The sequence below is a fragment of the Chiroxiphia lanceolata genome, chromosome 13, assembly GCF_009829145.1.
Source record: "Chiroxiphia lanceolata isolate bChiLan1 chromosome 13, bChiLan1.pri, whole genome shotgun sequence".
Taxonomy (NCBI): domain Eukaryota; kingdom Metazoa; phylum Chordata; class Aves; order Passeriformes; family Pipridae; genus Chiroxiphia; species Chiroxiphia lanceolata.
Window position 1 is genome coordinate 16,734,265 of NC_045649.1, and position 18,204 is coordinate 16,752,468.

Below are 18,204 nucleotides of genomic sequence, written 5' to 3' on the forward strand. Positions count from 1 at the left end.
GGAAAAAAAAGGATGTCACTGTTTTATTTCATACACAAATTCAGCAGGCATAGACACATGTATTCCTCATTGCACACAATAAAAACAGCATTTAAACTGCAGTAATAAAAAACAGAGAAAATATGACACAGTTTATATGAGGCTGTAAAGAAGCCTCACACCTACTATACAGTGCTGCAGTAATAATATCCACGCTTCATATACTATGTTATAGGAAAATGTGAGTTAGTTAAAATAGCCTTTATTACCCTCAGTCAAGCCAATTTTTGCAGATCCGTAGCAGAGCATTTTCTCAACCTTTTCTGTTGTTTCTCAGTGTATTTTGATAAATAAAATTAGTTGGATAGTTTCTTTTATTAAGCTGCTTAGCAAGAGAATGCAGGGTCTCAATATATATATATATATATATATATATATATATATCTCACAGAATATGCTGAGTTGGAAGGGACCCACAAGATCATTGAGTCCAACCCTTAGCCCTGCACAGGACCATCCCCAAGAGTCACACCATGTGCCTGAGAGAATCAATATGTATATTTTGGTCTTCCTGTTTTGGTCCCTGTTTTCCTTGCTAAATTTGTATGTGTGCTCACTGGTCTTTGCATTTATTCATAAGCCCTCCCTTGCTCTCCTGGTGTTACAGGGGAATGTCCAGTCGTGGAAATGGTTCAGTTTGGTGCACTGGTATAACTGGTAAGGATTTCTAAGGTCTTCAAACAGAAGCTCTTCAAAGTGAAGTGTGTCAGTCCCTGTAGCATTATGCATTTAGAACTTGCAGTCAGAGTGTTCTGTCTGTTCTAATATAAGTCAAAATTGATGCAAGACTCAATGTAACCAAGTCAGCTTGATGCCAGAACTGGATCTTGTTTACACCAGGTTTACTTTCATTGTATTAGTGATAACTCAGAGCAGAGACAGGATAGCATAATTCTCTCAGTTACAGTGATGGAAGGACAGGACTATAACTAAGCCACACAACAGTGCTCAAATATCCAAGTACCTGTATTTCCCATCACAGCATTTTGTATAAATGTGGAATAATAAGAAAAATAATACCATCCATTTTCAATGTTACACCACATGGAACGATTTACAGCCTAGTTCCTGTTCATTGTTCACCTCTGTAACAACACAGAAACACAGAATAATGATTCCTTTCTTTTTGAGCTTCTGAAACATATTTCAGATGTTTATGTGTTTCGGTACATATTATGTATATTATTTTATATGTGATATATTTATTTCACTTTTCCTAATCCAGATTTGTGTAGGAGCTAATGTTTATTTTGTTCAAAAGTTTCACAGACGATTTTGGACAGCAAAATTTTGTAAATGACAAATAATGAAATTTCTGTAAGAGACAAGAACAAAGGGTATGGATCTATGAAGAACTGAGTGGACCTTAGAATGAAGTCTAAGTAATTGAATTCTTATGAACATCAAGGGAAATTGCTCAGTTTCTGGTGATTTTAAGGGTCACCCATCTTACCAGAAACTTAAAGACAGGTGAACTACACAGGCTGTTGTGTGGGAAAGTCTTGTTACCTGCGTGTGTTTGTGAAATTCTCCTTTTGCTAATAATATCCAACCAGTTAAATTCCCTTTCTCTGGCCAGTTTGCAGACAGCCCTTGTGGCAACACCCACAACAGTTCTGGGTATGGCTTTGGAATTGCCACCAGAGTTGTGCACAAATTCACACCAACAAACACCCATGGGGGTCACCTGTAGTGCACAGAGCTGGGCAGATTTGCTAAAATCATTATGTTTCTGTAAATTGTCACAGTGTAATTTCATGGATCTGGTTTTCATACACCACAACACTTTACAATTGAGGTGCTTTTCCAAGATAGAAATTGATTGCATAATTTAATAGTTTAGCTGGGAAAGAACCTGAAGAGTGCCCGAGAGATTTAAATTAATACCTAAATCATATCTGTGGGACTGCATCCTACCACTTCACAATAGTGCATTGTTCAGCAAGAGCAGAATGGACTTATAGGCATGTATGCAATCAAAACTGCTCAAACACATTTTTATTTTTTTTTAATCTTTTGGGTACAATATCTGTAACAGTGATTACAGACAATGCAGATGTAAACTGATGCAAAGTAATGATGCCATTTAAAATGCTTCTGAAAAATGATGAATGTGAAAGACCTTGGGGACCTTTCAGATTAATGCAGAATAAAGTAGCTTCATGATACTATCCTAATACAGCCACAATATGAGCAGAATTGTTCTTACTTGAATTTAAATGATTACAAAACATGGGAGTCCAGAATTTTGGAGTCTCAATTCCTTTGGTATTGCATAAAATACTTCCCTTGATCAGATTAATTCCAGGATTTCTCACTCTCTATGTTGTGTTCAGTGAATAGCACATCACATAAAGTCTGCCCTCAGAAGGACACTGCAAGATTAATTTAAGATGCTCTTGTAGCATTTTAATAGTTGAATCTTATATGAGGTGGAGTATTTACATCTTTGCATTTATAGTCCTTTTCCAAATCCATCTTTGGAGATTAGTTTTTTTTCTGCTGGCCTTTCTCACTAAACTTCTCCCTTTTCCAATTATCCTCAGCAAGACCTCATGCATGTCAACCTGTGTATGCCAGCACTGGGGAGTCCACAGAGGGATGAAAGCTTTAGGCTGTGTCTGGATTAGGAGCACAGTACCACTGTAGAAATATTGGAATGCCCTCTCTGTGCAAGGCATTCCATTGTAAGGGTGGCTACATGAACAGTTTCTGGAGGCAGTCAACTCAAAATCTATTGGTGGTAGGAACATCCCCAAAACATTGTGATTTTGTCAGTGTAGAATAATCTTGTCTCAGAAATTTGGGGTTGTAGATCTCCATCTAGTTTCCTGTGAATTACTTAACTCTTACTGACATCTTGTTTGTAAAAATGAAGGTGGGGAAGTTTCCATCATTCTCTAGCCAACAGTTTCAGTAATGGGAGTGTACTGTAATTTTAAAATGCTGTAACAGAGCTGGGAAACAGAATGCCTCTTTCAGAGCTTCCCTAGTTTGAGGGAATTTTATCCCATCCTCAAACGCAAGAGTGCAGCTAGAAATCATGATCAAGCCATAAATAATTCTATTATATTGCTTGTTTGGTGGCATTTAGTTGGAAGGAGTTTGGTTCTTTTCCTTACACTAGAGCAGATTTGTTCTCTGGGGCTGAAGGAGGTCAAAAATCATACATGTGCTGAAGCTGTAAAGAAAGTCTGTAGAGAATTGAGTCAGGACCCAAGGGTTTGGCTGCCTTAACTCAAAGCTCTCACCAGTTGCACAAAGTCAACATAGATACACCCTGACTTCACTGATGTTCCATATCCTCCCAACCCTTCATAGACTGAATTGCTACCAACTAGGACAGAAAGTTTGACTTTATTTTAAAGCTTTCACCATTATACCCAGTGTCAGTAGCTAGCAGGTGGCCTCAAGAAAAAATCATAGGAAGTTGTGGGGGTTTTTTTCCACAGCACATTTTGTTTTAAATACAGCAGCAGGTGGGTTTCCATCTCTTCCTCTGAAAGACTGCTTTTTTCCCCCAGAATTCTGGAAAAGTCATATACTGGGTATTCACAGCTGATTCAAAACATAAAAAAGCAAGTCCCAGCTTGGTTAGAGGGTTAGACATAGGAGGGTTAAAATTTATAATAAAGCAAACAGAAGCACCTGGATTTTCTCCTCCATGTTCCACTGAACTGTCTCCATGTTACTCAAGGCATGACTGTGTCAAGAGAGTTGCATGGGATACTTGAATGTGGGGAATAGTTATAACATAGTGTTTAGGGATTTAAACAAACAATACATTGCAAATGTCTTTTATACTATTATTATTTTAAATTGATATTGTTAGTTAATATATTACTGTTTTTCAATATCTTTTATATTATTCTAGGTTTTTTTCCTTAACTTGTTTGTAATATAGGCAAGCTGTCCATGGAAGTTTATAGCTTGTCTTCTAAGTCTGTATGTTCCCTGATTTTTAAAAAAATCATTGTATAAGTAAGTGCTAGTGCAGCTTTGGTACATTTCACTTGATGCAAGAGTCATATAATACAACGAGCAGTTCCTAGAACTTGATGTTTTGAAGATTTGGCTCAGGACTTGCAGATGTGTATCTGAGCATTGTGAAACTGCACAAGTGACATCAGTGAATTCCTAAGTTAAAAAGAGCAGCTCTTGCATTTTGCATTGTTCTACAGTGCCTGTGCCCAGACCAAAGAGTTAAAAAATTAGTACTGAGATAATGTAAGATACTAGCAAAGTAATAGAATATGCTCTTTCCATTCTGTCCAAAATGAAGGGAAATGCCCAGGTAAGGTTTGCTGAAGTGGATGTGACATGTTTAAAATTATCCCTGAATTCCAGCATTTTCCTAAAGCAGCATGACCATGCACAGTCTTTTTTTCCTATGTTTAAAAGAACATTTTTTCAAAACGGTTTACAAAAGAAATGAACAAGCAAATGTAATCATTCATTCTCTTTATGTTTGACCAATGTTTTGTTATCCTTTATTAACTCTTAATTGCAATAGGTAATTCTTTGCACATGTTCCTGGGTTACAGCAGAGTAAAAATAGCTCTATAACAAGATTGAACCAGGCCAATACCAAATAGCCCTATAAATTTAAATTACCAAAAACATGACTCACCTCACTGGTTGCATCTTTGCTGAGTTTGCAGTGATCCAAGAAGATAATTCATGGCAACTGCTTTGCTTGGTTTTAGGAACCATGAAAATTAATGGCCCATGTAAGAAATACTGATCTCCCAGGACAGTCCATCCAGTGCTGTGCTTTGTATTCTCATACACGTGTAACATGCCAATCACACAAAAAAGGGACATTTTGCAAAAAATCATTTTTTTCTCTTTTTTTTTTTTTTCTTCCCAGGCCACAGTATGGTGGCAAATTCTGCCAAGGTTCCAGTCGTGTTTATCAGCTGTGTAACCACCAGCCCTGCCCAGCAAACAGCCTGGACTTCCGTGCCCAGCAGTGTGCAGAGTACAACAGCAAACCCTTCCGGGGCTGGTACTACAAGTGGAAGCCATACACCAAAGTGGAAGGTAATTGTGACCCTCTCTGAGGGACACACAGGCACAGGGAGCCCTAATTCACCCGTGTTCTCTGGGCAAATATCACCCCGTGTAAGCAAACACACACAGCCAGTTGGTTTGTTTGAGATGTGTTTGCTTTCTAGCAGAGCTGGATCCAGCCTCCTGTGTGATCCTGTGTGGACATGCAGAACTGATTTGGGTTGGGAATCCTAATCCTTGTCCTTAGCGTGACTGTTGCTGCCCCCCTCTTTCATTTTATGTTATACTGCTTAGTCTGAAACCCAACCAAAACAATTTCCATGGGTTTTTCAGCATGGGAAATGTAAGCTTCCACAATAACACTACCAGAATCTTCCTTCCTTTGGAATGTTCTCAGATTTCAAAACGTAACAGCAAGTCAACCTTTTGACTTTTCTGCTGGTATAGTCCCATGGCAAGTGGAAAAACAAACAATGTACTGGCATACATTTTTTTAAAGTCATCTTTTACTTAGAGATCTTTATCAAGTTCAGATCTCAATAACTATTTATTCTTCTTTGTGCAAGCAAGTTTATTTTTACTTTATGCATCTTAATTTTGTGGGTATTTTGAGTCAGTATTCACTTTTATCAGAGAAAACAAACATTTTCTCCAGTTTGAAAGCCCAATTTGTAGCTGCAAATACTTGAATAAAAGTGTGTGGATTATATCACATTGTAGCTGCTTTGTTTAGCACCTGTATAAATTTGCTTTTGATGATAATAAGTATATAATTAAATATATATACACATACAAGTACATGGAACTTTCATTCATAGCCTGATTGTATTGTTTTCAAAAGTCTTTGCAGACAGTTTTGTGGGTATTTAGAAACCTGTGTCCTAACAGCCAATGTGAACAGAGGAAAGAAATAAAAGGATTTCACAGCATGTAACAGTGGATGTTGTATAATAGGCAGAATAATGCATCTTGTTTAATAGAAATAAAAGTGGCCTAGTTTCGTTTTAAAGGTAGGGGCTGCATTTAGTAAAAGGAACTTAAAATTAGGGATAATACATGTAATTTTCCAAAGTGAGGTGTCCCCAAGTGACTCTGGACTTGAAAATGCCTGTCCTTGCTCTCTCAGCTGCTTTAAAAATCTCCCCCAAGATCTACATTTATAGACCCAAAAACATGAGCTCGTTTTCAAAATTGTTACAGGTGCTTTTCCTCTCTAGAAAGGGCTATTGGAAATCCAGCTGCTGATTCAAGAATAAAAAGATACTATTTTGAATCCAATTTCATGTTCTTCAAAACGTAGTTGTGCGTTTTATTTGTTGCACTTACTGCTTGTATTAAAATTGTGATAATATTTACAATTACATGACTGGTTTTGTCTGTGCAGAATTAACCAGCCCTTTATAAGCATAACACACCATCCATGTGTAAGAAGAAATTTGACAATGGCTGGGATTTGTTGGAGGAAAAATGCTTTTAGGAGGGGGAAATCTGGCCTCGGTCCTAGCTTTCAGCTGAAAATTTTCAGCTGATCATTTTACCGTGTCATGCGTTTTCCAAATTTTAACTAAACTTCAAATAAAATTATTACAGTCTCCCATTTCTCCTAATAAAAATGTAGTTTGAACCTGTGGAACTGAAATCAGGGCACAGCAGCAGAGCTGAGGCAATGTGCATGTTTTCAGCCTGGGTTTGAATTCTTCGTTCTGTCTGCAGACAAGCAAACTCACGTGTGCTTTTAATATAATATAGCATAATATAAGCTACTCTATTTAATTCTATTTCTGCCCTTCTTGGTGTCCTAAGATGTCTCCATGCACAATTAATCCTTGTAGCTTGTCCTTTAGGATTCACACGAAACAATAGCAAGGTGATTTTTTTTTTTTTGCTTTAAAGCTGTGCTGCAGGTCTGCTGATGCTTCCTTGTCCTTTTTTGTTTGTTTGTTTTTCCCCAGAGGAAGACAGATGTAAATTGTACTGCACAGCTGAAGACTTTGACTTTTTCTTCGCAATGTCCAGCAAAGTGAAGGATGGAACTCTGTGTTCTCCAAATAATTTTGATGTTTGTATTGATGGAATATGTGAAGTAAGATAAAATTAAGTTTATTACAATCCTATTGTCTATTTTTTTTCTAAGTGGGCAGTTGACTCCTTTATGGAAAATGCAGCTGTTTCTTCAAATTCCCTTGTGTCTGAGTCCTTCACTTCTGCCTTTTGGTTGCAGCAAGTAGGGTGTGATCATGGACTTGGTTCCAAAGCTGTATTGGATGCTTGTGGAGTTTGTAAAGGAGATAATTCAACGTGCAAGTTCTTTAAAGGCCAATACTTGATCCAGCACAAAGCTAATGGTAAGGAAAACTGTTCCACATGATCATCAACTCATTGCTCTGCTCTATCCCCATGTAATATATTTGACTCCTTGCTCATTTGGGCAGTGGCTGAGGGACCAGATGTGAACTGAAAATCACAGGGAGAGTGAGAGGAGAGTTCACATTTCTCCTGTTTCTTGGTAACACAAAAGCTATGAGCGTAAGTCTTGGTCAGTTGAACATTCCTCTTGTTTCTTAAGCCACATTTTCCCTGTACGTGTGAATTTCCTCTTAAAAGAGGTTTTAGTATTCAGACAAGTAAAAAAATAGCTGTCAGCAGCTCTGACTGCAGTGGGAGTGTAGAACATAGAAAAAGCAATACAGAGCATAATGCCAAACATGACAGTATTTCTGTGTCTATTTTCAAATTAAGTTGGCTGGAAGCTGTCCAGCTGATTCAGTGGAAGATCCAGTCACTGGGAGGTGGACTTTTCTTTAGTGGAACTGTCACAGGCTTCTTGGGAAGTAATCTCACTGTGCTGCAGTTTCTCGGGCATAAAATGAAGATAAGGTTTCTGTACCCAAGGGGGTATTTCGAGGGTCCATTTACTTCTAATCATAAGACATGTCAATACTGCAGTAATATAGGCCAGGAAATTGGTCAGGATATAGTAATAGAGCACTGGCTGGCAGCAGGGAGATCCTGTGGTATCCAGGGCTTTGTGAAGGCTCTGTGCATCCCAGTGCATCTCACCTCACAGCCCTTGTCTGTGATGGTAGCAGTACCTTTCAACTGCTGTAGGGAACTACCAGGAAAAAACTTGGTAAAACAGTTACAGTGGAGCCACCTTTAGCATGTTCTGCATTTTTCTAAGGTGAACTTGATTTTTCTTGTCTTTAATCACAAAGAAAAATTTCAGGGATTGAAATACCTCAGAGTTACTCTGATTGCAGGCTCCATAATGTAGCGGGGTTAAAATCAGAACTGGTTTTTCCTTGCGAAGACTTGCTGAACCAGAACAGCTGTCTTAATTAAACTGCAGTAATTTCAGATTGGCACACAGATGATAAGCCATCTCTGTCTGTGTGACAGCTGCAAACATGCTGCTTACTTCTTTCCTTCCAGACTACTACACGGTGGTGACGGTCCCGGCCGGAGCGCGCAGCATCCAGCTCCAGGAGCTGCAGATCTCCACCAGCTACCTTGCAGTCAGAAACCTGGGCAAAAAGTACTATCTGACAGGGGACTGGACAATTGACTGGCCAGGAAAGTTCCCTTTTGCTGGGACAGTTTTTGATTATCAACGCTCTTTTAACCATCCAGAGAGTCTCTATGCCGCAGGACCGACTAATGAGACGCTGGTCTTTGAAGTAAGATTTCTTCTGTTTATTCTTCCCCTGATGTCCATTACAGAATTAATAACGACAGCTGGAGCTCTGCACTGGAGCTCTCAGCAAGATTAAAGAATAGTGTTGAGTCACGATAGCATTCAGACTTAATTGTGTGGTCCTGCTGGATTGAAAGGCCTTTCACTGCTTTATCAACGTCTGGAGTTTAGTAAACTGTCACAAACTCAGGGAAAAGGAAAGGGCATAAAACACACCATACAGCGTCATTTCTCAGTTGCTGCACGATGGTGATAGAGATTATAAATGCATCCCATACGTGGTATACACTAAAACCCAATAATGTAAAAATTAAATGTAACATTATGTCAACAACTCAATGGTAACAGGTTCAAATAATGCTTCTGAAACTGCAGGTGCATGGAGCAATTTTCACATCCACCCTGGAGCACAGTCAAAGTACCACACATAGTTTCCTGTAGAATTTCCCTTGATTCAGTTGTTTTATTATATATGTTTATCTCACAATCAAATTCGTATCACCTGCTTTGTCTGCCAGATGTCCTGTGTAGAAACTATAGTTAGTAGAAAGGAAATTTGGTACTTACATTGTTTGTTCCAGTTTTACAATTTCGAAATTGGCCACTCCTGCTGCTGTTCTAAGGATAATCTCTTCCTGCATTGGTTTACTTAACCAGATTTTCTTTTAAAATGCATCAGAACATCCGAGGGTCCATTTCTGGCTGAATCATTGAAGTCTTTGCTCCCTGTTAGCTCTGTTAGTTTGCCTGCTTTGTTGGAAAGCTCTGACAGGTCTTTGGCTTTGTAACTCAGCTGTTATGTCTGTTTTGATGAATCTTTCCTTCCCTGTGAGAAGGAAGGAGTCCTCTCCAGAAGGGATTCAGTTCCTTCCCACCCCTTCCAGCAATACCCAGGTTGGTGTAGTGCACCTGGGGAGCAGGGGAGTGACTGCTGTACCCCTGTCTGAGGCAGCATCTGCAGTCCTTCCCCCTATCCCGTATCCCTTCACTGAAATCCACTCCCTGCAGCCTCAGCAGGGAGCCCAGATCTCTCCATCCCACCTCCTTACCCAGCTTGGTTCTGTTGAACCAAGAGAGAGAGCAAGCACCGACTGTGACATGAAATATATTCTTCAAGGATTGCATAAACTTTCACAAGTATCCAGTAAAGTGATTATTTGGAATGCTGAAGAGCTTTACTGTTATTCATACTGACTGAGTAATGTACTTAAACGTGGCTTTAAGAGCCACTGAGGGCCATGGACCATGAACACATGTTAAAGCACTTCAGGGTGAACACATGTTTTAGAATGGACAGTTTGACATGGGTAAAGGGTGTGTATTTTCACAAATTGCCATCATAACTCTCAATGCCTTTTTAAAACATTTTTCTCCACTGAAGAAATTTCATTTTGGGTATGTGTGTTAGCAGGGATCTTCCTTTAGTCCAAGGAAGAGTTTAGTCTGAAAGTTACAGACATGCTCCCCTGACTGCAAATCAGCTCTAAAACAGCCTTGCACCAAAGAAACAACCACACTTACAAATACTGTGAAATGTTAAGCTGAGCTTTCAGGAATCTTATTTGTCATAACACAAAGTAGATTTGAGCTGTGTTATTATGGAGTTAAAGTATAAATAATAAATCTCCTGCAAGACGACTTGGCTGCATATTCTGCACATACTTTGCAGAATGAAGATTAAAGAAAAAAATTTTAATGCCAAATAACACTTCTATTTTCATCCTATCAAATTATGCTAAACTGTTTTATTAAGATGTAACATTTAACTGGAGGCTGTTTCTCCTTTCAGAGCTTATTTAAGCTTCCCTTGTATTTTTATTGAAATACCTACACCACTGGCATTGGTAGCTAGGGATTCTGACTGAAAATGTTACTGTTATGTATTCCCCAATTATGGACATCTATGAACTGCAGTTAAGGATTTTTTCCCTTTTAATAATTAAAGCAGCATTCAACAAGCTGGATTGTGAAATAAAATGCCAAATTTTGTATTCAGAGATCTGCATTAATTATGATTCACCAGTAACTCTAAGGCTCAAAAATGCCAATGAAAACTGAAGAAAATATACTTTGATGAGAAAACACACATATTGCTGAAGATCTGCTTGGAGCAGTAATAATGAAACAAATCCTACTTCCACTATAAATAACAGAAACTGATAGAAGGCTGAAAAAAGGAGTGTTTAAGCATAATACAGTGTAGCTTTGTTTTCATTTTTATCTCATCTGTAATTTTCAAAGAAGCATACGGGGAAAAGTCATGCCACCAATTTTTTTATTCAATTAAGGTTTTGATAAGATAAGGTTTTCCAGGGTTTGGACCTCAACTTCTTCCTGTAATCTTTAGATTCTTTTTCTTCATTTTGTAATTAGATTGTATTCAAATGATATTTAATACTTCTTTTCTAGATTAGGTTTGTTGATATTTTCTTTTTCCCCCAGAATACTTCAATGTGAGCCCTTGTAAAAATGCACACTGCAGGTATTGAGTAAATAAATTGCATGTATAAATACAGGAACTTTTATTCTTCGAGTGGGCAGAAATTATAAGGTTTTGTAGCTGTATTTATTGCCATTCCACTATGACTGAAAGACAGATTAGCACAGCTTGTGCCCGCTTCATTCTGTGGTTATAATTTCGTTCCACATTCGTGTGGTGACTCAAGTGGCTCAGGTTTTCTGCTTCGTTTCTGCATGGAAACCAACCTGTGTGTATCCAGAAAGCTCAGGTTATGCACGTCCTTGAAGCAGCATTCCCAGCAGAGGATGGGACCAGGCAGGTCTGGCAAGTCTGCGCTTAAGGCAATCACTTCCTTTGAAATGCAGTCATTCTCCAAAATATTTTCTTGAAAGAGACATCTGAAGCGTGTATTAAGAGAGAAGGAGGAGATGCAAACAAGAAAGAAAAAAATCTTTAAGTTCCCTATTGTCTGGCATACCACAAGTTCAGCCTTGCAGTTCTGTGAAATGGTTTGTATTTCTGTTTTCTTGTACAGTGTGTTCCTGAGCAGCTACTTTTCTATCAGGCTTTTCAGTAGTTCAGCTGAGCACGTATCATTTAATCAGATTTTGAAGTCCTCAACACTATTCAAAAATGGGTAAGAGACAAGAAAAAGACATAAAAAGTGCTTTTCTTACTTACCCTAGAATTTCACAAAACCCCCTCCCCAGCACATACATATATTTATATATATTTATGTATATTAAGTGTATGTAATTATGGAAATGGGTCATACCAGAAAAGACAAAGGACAGTGAATCTGTAATTTAACTGGGTTGTGGGAGAAGAAGTACAAATTATAGTGGCTAAATATTTTTCAGAAGAGGAGGAGAAAATTGTGAGGTGAATGTGGAATTAAATATGTATGACTGGTATTTCTTGAGTACAACTACTGGAGGGGTAAATGCATGATGAAATTTTAGGATTCATCAGGATCCTTTCTGGATTGTTCAGGAATTCATTTCACATGTGGAAGCAAGGGGAAAACCAGTAAAATGGTGTCCTTCAGAACTGGTGTATCAGTGCCCCTCTGAAGTTAGTGGTGTTTTGGTGATTGTGGGTATTTATAAACCAGTAACAGCTGAAATGAAAAATATTCATGGATTCAGAAGGCAGTTCCTGAAATAGCCCAATTTAGATTACATGAAATAACAATCACTGGTCAGAGGGGTAGAAATATGATAGTTAGATGCTAATCTAGGATGAGAAATTGATACCAGCCTTTTAAAATACAGTTTCTGTAGAATATTTATCTCATCTTAAATAGAAATAAGCTGGAATTTTTTTTTATTGTAGTTGAATATATTCAACTCATTTATCTGTCATTTGGGTTTAGGTAATCCAAGGTCAGCACTTCCAATTTAAAGACCTTGCCAGTGTTTTTCTGTTAACTGAAAAATATTTAAGTTGGGGAGAAACAATCAGTATATTTATCACTCATTTATCCAGCTTTGCAAACAAGAGCTGCCAGTGGGCACCAAAATCCTTTGGAGAAGAGGCTGGCAGAGGCCAAGGGACATTGCCCTGACAGGGCTCTGTCACTACAGAACTCAGAACTCACTTGTGAGATCCATTTGGTGAAATATTTACCCTCCACAACTCACTCAGATCCTGGGAGAGATTCTGAAAGAGCAAAAGAAACTGAACTATTATGTGGGCATGAAAAACGCTGCATGGCCAGGGATTGATGAACTGACTTAAAAACACAGGAGTTTTATAGTTTGGGTTTCCATCCTATCAATAAACAAATGAAGAATTGACTGATTTGAGAAGTCAAATATGATTTGAGAAAGCACTGTAAAGTTTTACAGGATGAGACAGGATCAGTATCCTCACTGAAGCTGACCTCGGTCTTGCTGAATCAAGAAATTGTGAGATCTTTGTGAAAAAAAAGAAGAGTTTATTTTGACATCAATAAGTAACAGATGGAAAGGATGCTTTGTAAAGAGGCAGACATCCATGGGAAGAGAAGGTGAATGGAGCTTCAAGGCAGGAATATGTCTAATTAAATCCAGGATATCACTTCCTCTTTATCAATTGAGTAAAACAGAAGAAAGGAGGCCAGGTGGAATGGCTTTACTGATGATGTAGCTACCACTGGGAGAAAGCCAAGTTGCAGTTATAAAGGATTACATTTATTATTAGCTACTAGATGATAAATTTGTACTGATTTCCCCTAAAGAGAAAGTAGGCTAAAGAGAACTAAGATGTGCTTATAAGATACAGATGTTGATGCAATACAATGGATAAAAGGGTTCTCCTGTAGTGAGGAGAGATTAGCTGGACAGTGTCCCTGAAGGTTGTACATTTAGCATGTGAGCAGTGAAAAAATGGAGACACTAAACAACGAAGATAAATTTGAAACAGCTGAAGTAGGAATGAGATCATGTAGGACCTTTCAAGGATACTTCTTTTTTTTTTTTTTTTCCTTTTAATGACCTTAGTGGACTTTCTTGAAAAACAGTAGTTTGTCATAAGCTTTTAGTTAGGATTGTGTTTAAAGTTACTTTAGAAATATTGAAGAGATAAAACCCCTTTTGTTTTAAGGTTTGGCTTAAGTACTCAGTGGGTAATTCTTCCTTTACTGCTTTCCAAACAGGTGTTCTCTCACTTTCCTTTGAAGCTCTGGTGTTTGCCACTGTCAAGGATCCCATCCAATAACTGCCCATTCAAGACAATGGTCTTGTTTTAAAACTTGTTTTAAGCAGTTTTCCACCAGCACCATATGCTGCATGCTTAGATTTATCCTACTGAAACCAGAGTAAATTCAGAGAAGTAAATGGAATTAATCTTGACTGAATAGAGAAATCGGAATCTGGCTTAGGATGTTGGATGTTACAATATTTATTGAACAGTGTGTACATCCACAGGGGATGAAAGCTGCAGGTCTCAAGCAGAGCACACCAGGCACTTGTTTTCCACACAAACTTCTCCATCTGCCCTCATGCAGACAGATGAAAGAAATTTTCCCTAAAGAAATTTTCAAAGACTTATAAAGCATGGGACTGACCCAGGAAGTGTAGCTGCAATTTGAAGACACGGATAAAAGCTCCCATGGATGCTGGGATTCAAAGTTGGGGCTCAGGCCCATTTTGTAAATTGGGCACATGCAGAATGTGTGCAGCTGAAAATAGTTGTTTACCTGGCTCTTTTCTCTATGCTCATCTTCACTCTGTAAGTGATTTCTAAATGTCTGTTAGTCCTCCACAGACCTAATAAGTCTTTTTCAGGCTTGTTACAAGCCAGGCACTAGTATGCTTTCCTGTACATTGGACAAAATATTGTGGAAGAAAGAGGAATTTAGCTTGTGTAAATTAATCTGTCTTAATTCAGCGTGCTGCAAGTAACTTCACATACACATCTTACAGTAAAAAACCCTGAAAAGCACTGAGTCAATCACAACAAAGCAACATTGGTAGACTCTTTAAAAATCTGCCTGCAAAATAGAGGTATTACTGGAAACTTAGGATGGCCATGGGAAAAAAATAAAATCTCAAACAAAGGAGCAGATGCACAGCTAGTTTGGAGAATTTATTGGTTTAGCTCTCACATCAAAATTAGCAGCAAAAGGAAAAGGTTCTTTACTCAGGAGAGTTCAATTTATCCATTGTTTTAACATTTTGTGCCCTAAGCAAAAGCCACAGTTCTTTTTCTTGGGGATAGATCCGGCAGATTCCAGCCGTAGAGCCTGTGGTTTTCCAACTCAAGAAGCTGTAAATTTTATAACTCTGCGCCCTGCGGTCAGAGCTGCTGAGTGTTGTGTCTGAAGTCAGGTGGTTGGTGTGTTAAAGGTAGACATTAAACAGTTCTATTGAGGAACTGGAAATGTTTAAGGAGGTTGTTTGCCAGCTGTAAATTTGGGAGCAAATGCCAGTTGGCTGAAAAGATGCTGGAATGCATCCAGTTAAGTAGACTAGCACTGGAGGTCTTTCCAAATTTGTAGGTCTGATAACTTGGCTGAATATGCAGACTTCAGTTATTGGGCTGTTAAGAAAGGGCTTTATAATGAATGTTTGAAAATACGATAGAAAACTTTTTATATGCTCGTTACTTTGGCAAAATTGCAACTTTGCAATAGTATTGCATTCCTGATGAAAACCTGGTTGAACATTATACATAATATACTGTTTTTCAGCTGAGTGCCAGGGACTTTAAAGCATATGGTTTTGTGCCCTGCAATATTTTGTTTCCAGTGCTATTCCATAGTTTGATTTTGCCCTTTTTCTACGTAGCTGGGATGATACAGGAGGACAGACACCTGACTGTGGTGCAGCTCTTGCTCGGTAAACGTTCCCTCTTGCGGTCTGCTGGGTGGGAAGGGGCTCCAGCTTTGGCTGCCAGCCAGGAAATGGAGAGGAAGTTCCCTTCACCTGCCTGTTATAATTGTGGCTATTTCCCAATGTGCAAGGAGGGGGTGTAGCCCAAGGTCTTAAAATACATATGGCCCAACTTGCCAGGGTTTACCCCCCAGGCACTCACCCAGCTGGAGGCTGCGAGTTCCTTACACCGCTGTGTGGTTGTTCTCTGAAGTGATAGATACTGAGGTGTCTTGTTCTGACTTGTCCAAGATCGTTTCCTCTTCATTCCCTACACTCGGGTGAAGCATCAGGAGAAAACAGTTTTAACAGGAGTAAAACCTTTTGCCGCTTTTGCCTTCTCATCCTCCCTTTCTCCTGTTCTGAATTCTGTGTTCTGGATGCATTTGTTCTATTCCTTGCCTCTACTGTCACAAAATAACGAGTGCTTTCAGAAGACAAATGTTCAGTCTAATGCTTCAAGATATTTTTATTAGAAAGGTTTTAAACTTTACTGGGGTTTTGGCCACTGACACAGCACAGTTTTATGACGGTTGTCAGAATGAAATGAGATGAGGACTAACCCTTACACGAGGTTTTGCGGTGTGGACAAAACCTCCTCCTCTTTTGACACTGTGTATTAAAAGGCTAGACAGAATTTCAGTCTCTGGGCTTGAAGGAACACAGAGCACCTACTGAAATGGGAGAAAGTGTTTCTGGCTGCCTGAGATGCTGAGATCTGTGCTAATCCCTTGGACTCGTAGGACCTTCGGATGAGTAAAAGCAAATTGAAACATTTTGAGGTCTGGTCTGTAAGAAGAAGGAATTGTTTTAATTGAAGAATAGTTTTCCAGGGCTCAATTCTTTTTTTTCCTGAAGCACATGTTCTGAAACTTTACACTTTAGATATTTGTCTCAATTTGTCCTTGAGAGTAGAAAGTAGAGTGAACAGGTTATTGCACCCTGTTTTACCTGGAAACTCTAGTGCCCATGGATTTGGAGTTCAAGATTCGAAGTGGAACAGCTGTTTTAACAGAGCTGGACTTTTTGCTATCAGCAGTCTGATAGCTTTCTAAAAATAAATATTTTAGGTAGAAGAGATGTTTTCCCTCATCTTAAGGGTCTGTTAAATCTTATAAAACATTTACATCAGATAGTGATGAATATTCAAGGAAAAAAGAAAGGTCCTGAAGAAAGTTACACTTGGGAATGGTTTGAACAGAGTACAGCAAAAAGGACACAGGACCACACATTGAGGAATGAGCCTAAAGTAAGATATAGGAGCTCTGTGATGTGCTCATTAGTGAGCACCATGTGCTGGGAGTACTGAGCGTGGTAGAGGGTTTCTGGGAAGCCAGCAGGAGATCCAGAGATTTGGGGTGCATCCCTGCAGGGCAGTGAGAAGTTTCACAGCAGTCTCAATTCTAACTTTTCCTTATTTCAGAGTGTTCAATTTTAATCCTGTTCTTGTAAAATCGTTGTGAGATACACCTGTGTCTGTGACTCACCCCTAAAGCAGATCTCATCGTACCATTTCTACCAAGAATTTTCAATAAAAATAAAGAGGTCAGCAACTACTCTCAGATCTATTTCTTCCATAATCTCACAGGTATTCTAAGGTGCTCATGAATTAAGCTTGGATGGGTGAGATGAAAATATTCACATCTAATAGTTCCATTTACTTGGGCTTGAAGGAGCTTCTAATCTGAATCCTGCCATGAGGAGACATGTACTCTTCAATTCTTTTGGAAGTATTTTGCCTTTTGCAGCCTTAATTGCTGTATTCTCAGTCTGGATCATTACTGAGGTTCCCTGACTGAAATCAAGTCTTTGGCTACTAAAAATGGAAAATACAGCGTCCATTTTTCTTTCTTCTAGAAAAGTAAACAGTATGCAGTCCAGGTCCTTCATGTGTTCAACATTATTGAGCTGGAGGTCACGTAAATTTGGTCTGAATTTTCACTGTCATGGGCAATTTCTGGTTTCCAATAGGTACATTTTCAGAATACTTTAAAACCCATGGCTAGGTTTCAAAATGTTATTATATTCCTGTGTCTCAAACAACATAAATGCAAGTTTGTTGCTTTTTTATGAAATCAGTCTATACAGAGATCAGTTCTATTTATATGGATTGCTTAAGTGCTCGGGTCAGACATCATGTGAACTTAACTTTATTAATGTTTTGAATGGCAATCATTAACATAGACTTGAATTATACTTGAAATGCTAATGCTTATCAAAAAGCATATTTAGGAACTGAGGTTAACTGCACCTGCTCTTTATGTTAGTATGACAAGATCCACAGAGCTCTGTAACTGTAAACTCTTGCAGTGTTTCTATTAAGTATGAATATAAATGCACTTTGCTGCCAAAACATTTCTAAAATAAATGTCATTAAGTAGAAATTTCTCCCCAAATTTAGGTATGTGTCAGATGTTCGTGCATCTTGCATTGATTATAATTCAGCCTTGAAATGAATACAGTGAATTTTAGAAAGTTGCCTGCATGAAAACTGCAGTATAACTCACCACTAAAATAGTACACCCTTGAGAGCTGGGCTCTTGAATTGAATGACAAAGATTGTTATTGTAGTCAGTAATCACACTTTCTGTAGATTTCCTAACACATTATGCTAAAGTCATGAAGTAAAAGATTTTTCCAGT

At 38.5% G+C, this 18,204-nt stretch overlaps 1 protein-coding gene across 4 annotated transcripts in view; it reads left to right on the forward strand.

Annotated features, from left to right (window-relative positions):
• Positions 1 to 18,204, forward strand: part of ADAMTS18 (ADAM metallopeptidase with thrombospondin type 1 motif 18) — a 79,047-nt gene that overhangs the window by 42,901 nt on the left and 17,942 nt on the right. For all 4 annotated transcript variants that reach the window (XM_032701437.1, XM_032701439.1, XM_032701440.1 and 1 more), the window contains 4 exons: positions 4,910 to 5,082; positions 7,005 to 7,135; positions 7,274 to 7,397; positions 8,485 to 8,729. In XM_032701437.1, coding sequence (XP_032557328.1) covers positions 4,910 to 5,082; positions 7,005 to 7,135; positions 7,274 to 7,397; positions 8,485 to 8,729 — 673 coding nt within the window. The remainder of the gene's footprint in view (positions 1 to 4,909; positions 5,083 to 7,004; positions 7,136 to 7,273; positions 7,398 to 8,484; positions 8,730 to 18,204) is intronic.